This window comes from Hemiscyllium ocellatum, chromosome 4 (assembly GCF_020745735.1).
Source record: "Hemiscyllium ocellatum isolate sHemOce1 chromosome 4, sHemOce1.pat.X.cur, whole genome shotgun sequence".
NCBI classification, from domain to species: Eukaryota; Metazoa; Chordata; class Chondrichthyes; order Orectolobiformes; family Hemiscylliidae; genus Hemiscyllium; species Hemiscyllium ocellatum.
Window position 1 is genome coordinate 19,177,825 of NC_083404.1, and position 14,790 is coordinate 19,192,614.

Consider the following 14,790-nt stretch of genomic DNA (forward strand, 5'->3'; position numbering starts at 1 on the left):
CTAAATATTAATAATTATGTAATATATAAACACGTCATTGGCATTTGTTCACTTGAGTGCCACCTCATGATTCAACAACATTGACAACAGACTACATTTTGACACCATGTCATAGCAAAATGCATCACTGGATAATTTCTTTATTTGTTCGCTGGCATTGGAGGCTAGGTCTATTTATTGGCCATTTCTCACTGCCCTTAAAGAAATGTTAGTCACCCGCCTTGAATCATTGCATTTCAGGTGGGGTTGGTATGCCCACCTGTTAGAAAGGAAGTTCCAGATTAGTGCAGGAATGGTGATGTTGTTTCAGTCAGGATGGTATATAGCTTGAATGGTAATTTGCAGGTGATGTGACCTTGCCTTTCTCTGTGGTAGAGGTTGAAGGTTTGAAAGTTGCTGTGCAACTCAGATTTCTGAGGTTGAGATATTGAGTTGACACCTTGTTAAGTGATGGTTCATCTATAGTTATAGAATCTTTTTAAAGTCTATCCAGTAAAAAAAATAATCACCCCACTCTTGTGTAATTAAGTACCTGAAAATTAGCCAATAATGTTTTGATGTGACACTGTTTAACTCTGAAAAACTCTAGTTTTACACGATGTGCTCATAATTTGACTTGTTTTTTTCAGTCAGCCTTCTTACAGACAAAAGAACCTTGCAGACTGTTCATTTTACAGGTCCTTTAGTTGGAAATAATGTTAGAAGGTCACATTTTTAAAACACTCAATACCATATTCCATTAAGTTGGCTTTTGGGCAACTTTCTTGGGTAGTTTGCTAGATTTGTACATTTTTGCCTTTCAAAAATCTTGATTTATTTTAAAACATTAGTCTGGTGGTCTGGTTATTAGATGTACTCACAACTGGAACCTGACTTTGGTGACCAGTTTCTGCTTTACGATAAACTACTTACATTTTCAGAAAATATTTATTTTGGTTCCGTTGTAAGCTCATTGCAGAAATTGTCCACAATTGAAGAACAGATTAAAACCTCATTTGCTGGGTATAAAAATGGAAAGTGTGAGAACAGTAGAATTCAGTCTGGTGTACCGTTCTGTGTTCAGTTAAAAGTTAAACAAACTAAAATGAACTGCAGCCTAGGTTCTGCATCAGTGCAAATCAAAGGAACATCCAGACCAGTTGGCCCTTCAGACAACTCGTTAATAACTGGGTTAGTTCCAAATTTATGTATTTGTGTGATTGCCTACTCAGTTATTCTCCTAAAATCATGTTTATCATCGCGTCTCCAAGGCTGCTGCTGCTTCATCCCTGGAGATGTCCTGTTCATCTAGCAGGACAAACCCAATAAAAGTGGGTGTACAGCAGTATGTGTTCAGTATCTTTGTTGACCTAAATTTGCATGTCATGACATCTCATTGTTTCACATTACACATAAGAAAGGAAAACTTGTGCTAATGATTAAATATTGTAATATTTCAGCTGATGAATCAGTTTTCTTCCATTGAGCAAGCACTAACAAAAGCAAGGCACACACTACACTCTGTATGGTTCATTTCAATGTCCATCACCGTACTGGTGGAGGTCTGATGGGTGTATAAGATGGTGGGAGAAACGACATTAGGATATAACCGACTTGAAGTTGCTTTCACCAGTCTACCTATTGCAGACATGTCTGCCTATGACATCATTGGTAGGTCTGAATTCTGTACAGTTGTGGAATTCCATGTTCTGCCTTCACATGTAGGATACTGTCTATCGCATCATTTGACACAACCATTATTTTCTGTGCGAACAGCTCAAAATTGGGCATCTGTGAGGCAGGCCATCAAGAATAGAAGAACTATTTTCCAACCCAATCTACAGTGCCTTTGCCTAATATATTCCCACTTCTCAAAAGCTGTCAAGTTAAATGGCCAAATTAGTTCAAACAGCATTCCATAACAGACGAACATATCGAACAATGGATGCAGGTAGAGTTAAAGCAGGACTTTTTCTAACCTTGTATCGGAGAAATGGAAACTTAGTTTGGTGACTAGGGAATAAGTGGGCAAGAAAGTATCTTCAGAGCAATGGGCAAAAGCTTTTCCAGATTTGTACTGGACTAACAAGACCTTAACCATGTTGATGTTTGAGTTGAAAGGATTTTCATGTAATTACTTGGTATTGAGTAGAAGTAATAAGGATCTTTAAACCCGTGACCAGAGCCATATTCAGGGAAAATGAATAGCAGGGGTGTTTCTTTTAAGATTTTTTTAATAAAGTCCAGCATTGAAACTGGATAATATTAGATAGCAAGGTAAAGAGATCAATATTTAAACTGTTACCAAATTGTTTTATGTCAGTGATACATGACTGGCAATGATCAAATCAAGTAACTGTCCATTGAAAACTTTACACTGTAATGGATTTCTCAGGAGCTTGCTTGTATTACAGGTAGTGGAAACATTACTGCTCTTCAACGAGACAAAGACAATACCAACGTCAATGCAGATGTTCAGAAGCTTCAGCAACAGTTACAAGATATCAAAGAGCAGGTAAAATGCTGACATGGATAAGACATTGATCTGAGGTGCAAGTTCTGCTCGGTGAACATAAAGGAAATGGTTTAAATGGACGAGAACTAAGTAGCAAATAAACTGCAGATGTACTTTTATCATGCAGTACATGTTCTAGTTTGATTAGAAAGTTGCTGGAGGTTCCTTTCAGACTGCCACCTGTTAATTCTGCATTCAGCTTCAGTCCTTGTTGTTTACAGGTTTACCTTTCATCTATTTTAATAGTTTTGGAAGGAATTAAGCCATATTTTATTTTTTTAATAGAACTTAGAGCACTATTTCACCTATCTTGCTATAATACTTAAGTTTTGTTGCAATGTACTGATTTGCAGAATTGCAAGTTGATAGCTTATGGTAGTAATACATATGGTATAAAACAATTATTTTGCTCGGTGTTTTGCTGGAGATAGGAAAGGCAAGATCAATATATGTGCTTTTCTCTGAAGTGGGAAAAGTGAACTCTATGCCACCGATCACTTGTTACCTGACTTACTGATCCAAAAGTAGGTTGAATATGTAACACCTTGACTAAATAATGCATTAAGATAGATACACCTTGCTGGAGAAACCAAATAAAATATTAGAAAATATTTATATTGCTGACTTTGATCTGGAGTCTAACCCTGAATTTAATTCCAGGGAACCTGTTTAAATGGGATTTTTATATAGTAAAGTCTGATTGTCCAGTAGCTGCTTGCTTATTAGAGAGAGGTGATTGGTGGTGAGTTTCACCTGAGCCTCAGGTGAAGGGAAACATTGAGAACGAAAGTCCTCACGATGACTTTAGCAGGGGTGGGAATTGAACCCATGTTACATCGCAAACCAGCCAACTGAATTCCCCTGACAAAGGATTTGTACCTCTAGGGTATCCTCTAAACAAAATTATTGTTAACGATATGAAGTAAAACTGCAGAAGTTTCTGAATCTGAAGTTGCTCCTATGCTTACCTTGAAATTATTAAATTCAGTTTTATCTATGTGTCTGAGCAAATGCATAGTGCTTGGAGCAACTGTCAGTGAAATTGGCCACTCGGTATGTTTTCTTAAAATCTGATCTCAAGGTTTTAGTGTCACTTTCATTTTCAATTATAGTGGGTGGTTTTTGGTGTTGTCCTGCTTACTGGGACTCTTTACTCCCCAGCTGATTGCCCTTCCCCCACCCAACTCCTTAAAGAGCTGAAGCTTGCCTTGTATTTAAAGTAATGTAACTCTCCAACTCGTTTTCCCCATTTTGATTAACAGGCAATTACCAAACATGACAGAGAACAAATATTTTGTGAACTCCTACTAAATTAGAAGTAAATATTGCCATCCATCCCAAGCTTTGAGATATCAATTTCTGAGAAAATATGGACCCTATGGCGGCATGGTGGCACAGTGGTTAGCACTGCTGCCTCACAGTGCCAGAGACGCGGGTTCAATTCCCGCCACGGGCAACTGTCTGTGTGGAGTTTGCACATTCTCCCCGTGTCTGCATGGGTTTCCTCCAGGTGCTTCGGTTGCCTCCCACAGTCCAAAGATGTGCAAGTCAGGTGAATTGGCCATGCTAAATTGCCACCTAGTGTTAGGTGAAGGGGTAAATGTAGAGGAATGGGTCTGGGTGGGTTGCTCTTCGGAGGGTCGGTGTGGACTTGTTGCGCCGAACGGCCTGTTTCTACGCTGTAAGTAATCTAATCTAATCTGAGCAGCGTAATAGAACTTCAAGTTCCAGGGAAAAGTCATATCGGACTTAACTTCTTGTTCCTCTCTCCACAGGTTCTGCTCGACCTGCTGAGTTTTTCCAGCACATTGGTTTTATTTTCAGATTTCCAGCATCTGCAGTATTTTGCTTTTGTTTTCGTAATTCTGGTATTTTCTGTTTCAGACCATGTGCCCAGTATGTTTGGATCGCTTAAAGAACATGATCTTCCTCTGCGGTCATGGGACATGTCAGCTTTGTGGTGACCGAATGAGTGAATGCCCTATTTGCCGTAAAGCCATAGAACGCAGGATTCTCTTGTACTAAACATAAACGTTGTCTGAGTACAAAGTGAAGCACTACAACCACACCTGTATAATATTTGCAAATAAATTATTTTGGGTAGCTTTTTTCCTGTTTTGGGCTATAACATTTGGATCCTAACCTCTAGAGTCTTTTCCATGGCATAATATTATCATATGAAAAATCTTAAATTTATATGCATCATCATCAAAAGACTTTACTGATCAAATCTGTTTGGAAAGATTCTCCCAGCTTCACGCTTAGCTCCTAATGTACCTGATTGCATTCCTAGCACAGTTAGAAGAGTTCTTCGGTCAAAATAGGAAAGCAGTAAATAAGGTCGTTGTCTCCTTGGTGCAGTAAATAGAAGCTGACTCTTTCAACTTTGTTCAATAATAATTTGTTTATTTTCAAACACATTTCTGTTTTAAGTTTCTGACTTTTTTTGCAGATTTTGAACTTAGATTGCATTGGTTAAGACTTTTTCTGTGGGTAATCATTTATAACACATAGGTAACAGTACTTCCTTTCTAAAGTCCCGTATCTTGGGTAAAAAGCCGACAAAATTAAATTGGCTTTATAAATTCACAATTCAACAAATCAATTAATTTTTGCAGTACCTTATCTTGCATACGTGTATTCAAAGTGTGTTGTCTGAACCTGAATTGTTTGCCGATTAAATCAGTGCTATTTTGTACTACATGGAGAAGTTTAAATAGACTGGACTCTGTGCGTGGTGTGGAATTTTAATATTGCAGTATTCTCGTCGATGCTACTACATCAAACTGACATAGATTAAAAAATGACTTTATATTGTGTTTCCAAAATATTTTGTAGACTGTCCTCCAAAGAAACATAATCGTGTGCACAAGCTTAAGTAGCCCTTGAGTTGGTATGGTAGTTTGGCAGTTATCAGAGTTTGGTACAAATATTAACAGACAAAATGAACAATTGTAGGAAGAAGCATGAGCAATGTGTGCTGCAAAAGCCAGCAAAGTGATTTGAGGTTTATTGCAATTGAAAACTGAAAGGAGTTGAAAGCTTTGCTAGTTAGAGTTCAAGATGTGTGGGAGAGTCTGAGCTGACAGGCAGTAGTTTGAAGTATATGGAAATATTAAATTATGTTGTCAGTTTCTGACGGTGTTTAATTGCATGTATGTTTGCATGTTCAGGTGTTTTAACATTCTTTGAATTCTAATCATGCATATATTGATCATCATGGAGTTATTTTGAAGTTTAACTTATTTGCAAACTTCAGATAATGTAGGTGTGCAAAGGCAGATATTCCAATCTCCTTTCTGGTAAAGTGCGCAAGCCATTTCATTAGCAACATTACATAACCTGGCTAAAATCAGGAGGTCAGTGTAAAATTATAGTTGGCAGTCCAAATCCCAGCAGTGAATGGTGTTCATATACTTGCACCAGTGGATTGCTGTAACAGCAATGAATTTTGATCTCAAATCATCTTCTCTGTTGCCAGTAGCTGTGACTTTTTAAGCAAGAACTAAATTTTTAAATATGCAGGAATGCATTAATAAAACTTTGTTGAGTTTGGATAACTGTGTCCTCATTTTCATGTTTTTTTAATATGGTTTCCTGTTGACATTGATACATTGAGTCCAAATCAGATTTTTAAATATCTTTCTACAATGTATTGTGGCCCTAGTTATCTTGTATGCATTGATATATGTGATTTCTGTGACAAAAACAAACCGTTAAATTCCTCAAGCAACTGTTAAAACTGTTCTGCATGCTAAAATCAGATAGGATATTTTGGAAATCTAACATGGTAGGTTTCAAGGATTCATTTATTTGGAATGAAGCAATTTTGAATCAAAATGGCAATTGGCAGGGAAAGCAATGCACATTTAAAAAATGATCCAATAAAAATTATGAAATGAAATTAGAAAGCATTTGCAATTAGGTAAGATGGCATTTACGTAAACAGTTTAGCCATTTTGTTTACTTTGAAGTCTCTGGGGTGTGCAAATGTCTGTAGTTTGATTCTGGCAAATCACGACACAGGGTCACATTGATTGAATTGCTAGGTTTATTTTCTTGAATTTATTTTGAAACCAAGAGCTACTTCTCCACACCACAATAATTATAAACATCTACTGAATGCTTAGGACCAGATTGCACAGCTTATCAACGTTTAAATTTAAAATCCAAGCAGAACATTTGTCCATTTTACTTGAGCCAATCTTGTCTTACTAATGTTTAAGGTTTGTTTTATTTGTTTCAGATTGTACTTTGGTACAACCTCAATTGTTTTGCCATAGTACAATAAAATCTTTGAATATTGTACTAATTTTTTATTAACATTATTTACAAATTAATTCAGTGATAACAAGAGGACTTGTACAGCAATATTTCTTGTCAAATTGCATTTCATATTTAAAAGTAATGATTTCAGATCATTAGTGTTAAGCTCTTGGCTTTGTGTGGTAATCAGGAAACCCTGAAGTCAAGGAGGCCACACAACTTTGGAGTGGTCTCGGATAGTCGTGAACACGTCTTGCTAACTTGTACTAAAAGTTTGCATTTATCATTATTTGAAGATTGGCACCATTCCAACTTTTCTCCACACTATCTGCTTGTATTCCGTTTAATTCAGGAATGAGAAAATAGCTGATCAACCATGCCTCTGTTGAGCCTGAGAGTCTGTCTGTATTAAGCATAAGAAGGAAATGGACTGGGACAAAGTAAAGAAGGAAATCCTAGTTTTTACTATGTCTTACAATAGGATTCTATCAAAAGACTGATGCAAATTGGGATGAATTGCATTTTGCAAAATAAACACATTTTGAGTTTGATTTGCCTCTGTTTGTAATTGGTTCATCAACAATGCAACTGGCTATAGAACAAGATTAGCTGCATTGTATTTATCTTATTTATTTAGTACTTTGCTTTAATTGCCAGTGGCATAATACCTTTTCTGTTGGGTCCTTATTCTCCAACAATAAGGCTCTTGCACTAATATGGACTTGCTTTAATTTTACAATAGAATAAGCCAGTGCAAAGTTTGAAAGTCATTCTTGCCTTACTGACTGTTCAACATAGCTCTGTAGTAGTAAGTAGGTTTGCTGCTTATTGTATGATGAAGTTTTTGTAACGTTTATGCGAATTACATTTAAAGCTATTTTGATTTATCAAATCAGTTCACATTTTGTAAGTCAAATGCTTGTTACTAATGTATAAGTGGACATTTTAACTTTAGTTGCTCTTAAATGTTGAGTTGAATATTTTATTGCCTTTGTCTTTTATTTTTAATGGAAAATTGTCCTGCTTTAGACATCAGTGCAACTTAGGTTTTTGGGACAAAATCTGAGAACATGCCCGTTACAGGGGATGGTTACTGACCAAATTCTTTCTTCATTTTGTTAACTGTATAATGTCTGAATGCAACTGTATTGTGCTTTGTCACTTAAAAATTGCACAACCAAGTTAAAGCTTTAGAAATAAAACTCATTTATATTCATTTGTTAACCACCGGATGTGATTTAACATCTGAGAAAATAAAACAAATGTTTCAAAAATTAAATGCTACATGACCAACACTGCTCCCACATCACAAGTGCTGATTCTGTGAGCCATCTTGAGGTTCCACTAGATACACAGGAAAATGTTTGTTGACAAATATGACTTTGAGAACAAGCAGTGTTTCCTTTCACATGGAATATGTTTGTGTTATAAGTAAAAGTAGGATGTTTGTTTCAAAATAGGATTTTAAAAACTGTATGTAAAGCACCATGCTTTAATTTTGTATGATTGCAATTATTTTCCAATGCGAATGTGCCTGCACTTAAGTCTGTTTGTATGTATGAACATTTAAGCTTAATCAATTTGTTTTTAAACCATGGAACAAATGTGAAGTACTTGTTTTAATTTAGCCTGTAATCATGGCATATTTAATTAGGAGATTACAGCATGTCCCAGAATGAAGTGAAATCATTATTCAGTTAATGCCTTTTGATTACTGACTAAAGTCTGTATTTTCTGAAATGATCCATATTTAACCTTCTGTTTTCATGTTTTATAATTTGGTTTGTCTCCACAGTGTTAAATTATTTGCATAATAGGTGAACTTGTTGGATACCATTCTCAAAACAGTTAATGCAATGTATTATTTTGCTTTCAAAGTACTTAATTTGGAACAAAATTTAAAATTCATGCAATTTAGTTTAACATTTATCTAATTATGTGAAGATGCCACAAAATAAATCAAATAAATTTTTTCCAGCATAAGTCCGCATCCTAACATTTTTAGTTGAGAACTAAATTATTATTTACAGTCAGCACAATAATATTGATGAATCATATGGGGAAAATTAGGCTGATGCAATAGAATATCTTTCCTTGTGGTGATAAGACTTTATTTGGCTTGGGAGTATGTAATATATTGCTGGTATTGTTGCCATGAGGATAAGTGGAACCAAAACAATCAAATTTGCTGAATGAACCCCACATGAAACAATTGCCAACAACGTTTTGCTTTTTGTTTTTATTTCAATATCACTCAGTTGCTTCATAGAAGTGTTCTCATAATTCACGATGCCACCATTCTGATAGAGATCTGAGGCATGGTGCATTTAGCATTCCTTGGCTAAGTTCCTGCTATACGTTGTTACTTCTTCATTTCAATAATAGCAGCCAGGGTTCAAACAATGTGCCTGTAAAGGTGCAGCTCCAAAAACACTTGAAGTTAGATAGCATCCAGAACAAAGTTGCCAACTTGCTTTTTCTATTCAGCTTCACCCTTCATTCCCTTAGTCAGTGAAGGACGGAGGCAACAGTAAGTACTAATTACAAGGTGCACCGCAGTAGCACAACACTCTTAACCAAACCTGCAAGTTCTGCCACCTAGAGAGACAAGGTGAACAGATAAATGGGAACGTCACCAGTGCAAGTACTACTTCGAGTCACATGCCTTCCTTGACAGCATTGTGGATGGAACTGCAGTAGTTAACAAGGCAGCTCGCCACATTTTTGAGCAATTTTGTGAAATAAATGCTGGCCGAGCCAGTGCCAACCACATTCCTGAAATAAATATAAGATAAAAACAAAAGTTTCTTTATCTCTGGTATCTTCCAATTAATTCCAACATTATTGCAATGAAATGCCAGGAAAACTTTTCATAAAATAATCTTCAAGAATACTTTGCCAATTTGATTGTCACAGTCTATACAAAGATTGAAGTCATCCATTATTATCACACCTTCTGTTGGGTTTTGCTCTTGCTTCATGTCTAACATCCATCCCAAAGATTTTCAATTTACATTGCTTTCTTGTCTCTTTCCTTAGAGGTAAGATCTCATTACTTTGGAGGAGGCTGGAAATGCTACAGAGCTTAGGATGCAAAGCTTGGTTGTTAGAAGTTAGTTTGTAAAGATAAGTTTAGATTGCAGATTCTGAACTGTAATTGACTTTGGATTTTGCCACACAATTGCAACCTCCAAATTTTATTCCCCTCAACCAAACAAAAACACGTGCACCCAGAAAAGGCCAGAACATCTCTGCATTCTGCTGTTCTGGCCAGAGACTGTAACTGGAGTGGCATTGCAGATTTAAATTTCAAGATTGGGAATCACAATATTCAGTTGATGTCCTGTGGGTTTGTTTTAATGGTGAATTTATGAACATACATTTCTCAGAAAAAATTGACAGCATTTCGAAAGAAACGGAAGCAATTATCAATGTTTCAGGTCTAAACTGTGATCATTTCCCCACCTCATTTAAATACTGATCTCTCAGTCCTTGTGCATTACTATGCAATCTCCAACTTCCTCTTTAATGAACTCAAAACCTAACTACTGATCATTTTCAATTGCTTAAAGCACAAGTGTGAAAGGACTAATTTTGCATGGATCTGTGTCAGAATTTTTCATTTCTTAGTAAGGCATTACTCACAAATTATTTGCTTGCAACTGAGGCATGATTTGTTAAAATTAATTACTGGCATGATTTCTGAGAAAAACGAACCATATGCTTCCAAAGTTCAAAACTGTACAAATAATTCCTGGAACCTTCACCCTTTACGGTCTGGTGTAAATGGCGTATCGGGACTACTCATGGACACAATCACGAATTGTATTGTTTACAGCTAAATTCAATCAATTTCAACTGATATAAAACCAACCATTTGACATTAAAGATGCATGATTACACCTGATTACTGTAGTTGCTTATATATGTACCTGTCCAATTGTTTTTGATGTAACTATACCTACATCTACCATTTCCTCCAGCAGTTCAGTCTATATATGAGCCATCCTCTGAAAAAATTTGCCCCTCAGCGTTGCTTTTAAATCTTTCTCCTCTCACCCTAAAATTATGCCCAACTCCCTCAACCTTGTTTACTATCCAGTCTACCTGTTGGAGCTTTCAAAGAACGATGTACCTGAACCCCTCGGGCTCTGTTTGATAACACTGCTCAAGGCTTTACCATTAACTAATTAAGTCCTCTGTTAATTTTGCCAAAATGCGACACTTCACATTTATCCAAATTGAACTTCATCTGCCACTCCTGTGCCAATTGACCCAAATGATGAAGATGCCTGTGTAATCTTAGATAACCTTTACTGTCCACTCTACCACCAATCTTGGTGTCATCTGCAAACTTACTATGCTTCTTACATTCTCATTCAAATTGATACATAAGTGGCAAATACTAGAGCACCCAACTCTGACCCCTGTGGAGCACTGCTGGTCAAAGGCCTCCAGTTGGAAAAATAACCACTCAATCTCCTATCATTAAGCCAAGTTTGTATCCATCTGGCAAGTTCTCTCTGAATCCCATGCAATCTAACTTTAGTAACTAGTTGGCAATGTAGAACCTTATCAAAGGCTTTACTAAAATCCATATGGACAATATTTACTGTTCTGCCTTCGTCTATCATGGATAGATCCTCAATCAAGTTCGAGAGACGGACAAAATTTCCCATTGAGAAATCCATGCTGACAGTCCCTAATCAGTCTTTGCCTCTCCAAATGTCTGTAAATCCTGTCTCTCTAAAGCCTCTCCAGCAACTTCCATACCATTGATGTTAGACTTACCAGTCTGTAGTTGCCAGGCTTTTCCTTACAGCCTTTCTTCAATAAAGGCATAATATTAGCCACCTTCCAGTCTTCCAGCACCTCACCTGTGGCTGGAGGCTATGCAAACACCTGCTTGTGTTTGTGCAGTATCTTCATTAGCTCAAATGTGTGGCAAGCATTTCTCAACATGGAGAGGTTGGAAATGTATTCATATCTACATCATTGCAATTAGAACCTTGATTTTAAATTCAATAGCTGTGAAACCAGGCAACAAAACAAATGGAAGCTGTTGCTGCAAGAAGCATAATTGGAGTCTATTTGGAGCACTCCTTATGGATGAAGTGAAATGGCTGTGCTTCCTTAAGTCCCTTGAGCAGATCTACAACAGGAGTTCTATTTTTTCATCCTCCCACATAATGATCAATGACTTTACCCATCTCTCCCTGCACCACTTATAACCAACCTCATAATTGTGATTGTTGGAGACCACCCCCACCGTTACCTGGGTACAGCTTCCTGATGGTGAATATTATTTGGTTGACCAGTGAGTGAGCAACTGAAGGTTAAGTTATTTCCTGTCTCTACATTTCTTGGTGCTTCTGGTCTTGTCATGTTCTGCCCTCATGACTACTTGTTTCCTCAGCCATTCATCCTGAATGAGTATTGGAGCCTTTTACTTGTCGAAACGCAATGAGGTTGAATTTTGTCTATAATGTTATGGGCTGCGAGACGACTCAACACCCAAAACAAATGGTCTAATGGTGCTTTAAAATTATGCTTCTGGTATCATTAAATTTTGTGTGTAAGATACCAAGACTTCACAGATAGTTAGGACAAAAAACCCATAAGATATGAGTATAATTAGGCCATTCGGTCCATTGTGTCTATTCTGCCACTCATCCCTTGCCTGAATAAATCTAGTCCCATTTGGCATGTATCCCTCTAAACCCTTGCTATTCATGTATCCATCCAGATGCCTTTTAACTGTAATTGCACAAGCCTCCACTGCTTCCTCTGGCAATAATTTCATACACCACTGTCTGCATGAAAATGTTGGACGTTAGATCCTTTTTAAATCTTTCCCATTTCATCTTAAACTTATGTCCTCTAATTTTATACTCCTCTGCCCTAAGGTAAAGAACTATTTACCTTATCTATGCCCCTCATGATTTTATAAACTTCTATGAGGTCCACCGCTTAGCTTGCAATGCTGCAGGTAAAATAGCTCCAGTCCATTCAGCTTCTCCCTATAGATCAGATCTGTTTCGCAATCCCATTTTCCTGCCTTCACCCTGTAACACTTGATCCCCTTACTAATCAAGAACCAATCTATGTCTGTCTTAAATGCGTTCAATGACTTGGCTTCCAAAGCCTTGCGCAGTGATAAATTCCTCATCTCAGTTGTGGAGGGTCAATCCTCAGTCTGCAGCTGTGCCCATGGCTCCTATTCTTATCCACAAGTAGAAACATCTCCATGTCAATGTTATTCAGGGCTCACTGTTTTCTGTAAGTTTCAATCTGAGTCCTCAACCTCTCCTAATATGACAAGCAATTCATCATTTTTGTAAACCTCATTTGCATCCCTCCAATGTCAGCACACCCTTTCCTTAGATACATACCCAAAACAACACTCAATATTCCAATTGTGGTCTGTCCAGAGACTTAAGGAGCCTCATCAGTAATCTCTGCTCTTGTATCCTAGTCCTTTTGAGGTGAGTGCTAACACTTGCATTTGCCATACTAACTGCCGATTGAACCTGCATGTTAACCTTAAGAAATTCCTAAACTAGAAGTCTCCAAATGCCTTTGCGCTTCAGATTTCTGATGTTGCTCCCATTGAGAAAGTCTTCTCTATTCACCCTACCAAAGTGCAGATTCCACATTTTCTGACATTGTATTTTATCTGCCACTTCTTTGGCCACTAGCCAAGCCTGTTCAAGTCCTCTGCAGCCTCCCAGCTTCCTCAACACTACCTGTCCCTCTACCTATTTTAAATCACCTGCAAACTCAGCAACAATGCTCTCAGTTCCTTTGTTCATATGGTTAATAGTTGTGAACAGCTGTGGTCCCAACACTAATCCCTGCTGAACTCCACTTGTCACTGGCTGTCATCCTGAAAAAGACCCTTTCATCCTCACTCTCTGCTTTCTGCCAGTCAGCCAATCCTCTAGCCTACTGTACCTTGGCAAAGGCCTTTTGGAAATCCAAATATGTCCATTGGCTCTTATATGTCTAACTTGATTGCTACTTCTGCAAAAAATTCTAACTTCAAAGATTTGTCATGCAAGGCTTCCCCTTCATGACGTTGTGCTGACTCAGCCCTATTTAATGATGCAGTTCCGAGTGCTGTGCAATCTTACCCTTAATTATAGATACTAAAATCTTACCAATGACCAAAGTCAGGCTAACTGGCCTATTGTTTCCTGTCCTCTGCCTCTCCTCCTCAAACGGGTATTCTATTTGTGACTGAAGTAAGTCCATCTGCTTTCTGGGCCACCAATGTATTAAAGGACAGGACAGTGGGGGTAGGTCAATCTGTAATTACAGTGTTAGTGGAGGGCTATTGAAGTATCAGCTTACTTAGTGAAAAGAAATGTTGCAGAGGGATCTTTCAACAGACCTTATTCCCCTGTAATAATTTAGTACGCCCGACTGGAAAGGATAATTTCTAGTTGAACACCAAAACCAAGCCAATACTCCTGGGTCTGCGTCTTTTCTCCCCTTCTAAAACTGTTTTTTCTTTGTTATGTTCAGAAGTGCTATTACACACAACTGAATGTATTTTTCCATCACCAAATCACCATGACATTTATTTTGTTTTTAGCTATTAACTGCCACTTAGGTCTGCTTTATTCTTTTTACTGTCTTCATAATCAGTCTTTAAATATTTTCATCATTTACAACCTGGATCTGATTTTTTTTTATTACCCTTCAGTTTTATCACACCTAACTGAGCTACTTTCCCACCATCGAATCACCTTGACTTTTTTTTGCCATTAACTCCCAACCAGTAAATCATTCTGGTAGCCAATTAGAAATTTATATGAAAGACCCACCATGTGCAATGCAAACCATCAAAAGTGAGGGAAAGCGGGAAGGGTCTAATTCTGATTTGGTTTTTATTAAATTGGTTGGCGTCACCTCTGCCTTTTGCCTATATTACACCTGGAAAACAGAGGACACAAAGATCTTTACATTTTAGTCATATTACAAAATTGCAAGCATTTAGTTTGGGGAGATAATGGTTTTTGAAACTG

At 37.3% G+C, this 14,790-nt stretch overlaps 1 protein-coding gene across 2 annotated transcripts in view; it reads left to right on the forward strand.

The window, feature by feature from the left end:
- Positions 1-7,984, forward strand: part of mib1 (MIB E3 ubiquitin protein ligase 1) — a 144,582-nt gene extending 136,598 nt beyond the window's left edge. For both annotated transcript variants that reach the window (XM_060822813.1, XM_060822814.1), the window contains exons 20-21: positions 2,394-2,494; positions 4,379-7,984. In XM_060822813.1, the coding sequence (XP_060678796.1) occupies positions 2,394-2,494; positions 4,379-4,519 (242 nt within the window). In that variant the 3' untranslated portion in view covers positions 4,520-7,984. The remainder of the gene's footprint in view (positions 1-2,393; positions 2,495-4,378) is intronic.
- Positions 7,985-14,790: the final 6,806 nt, after the last annotated feature.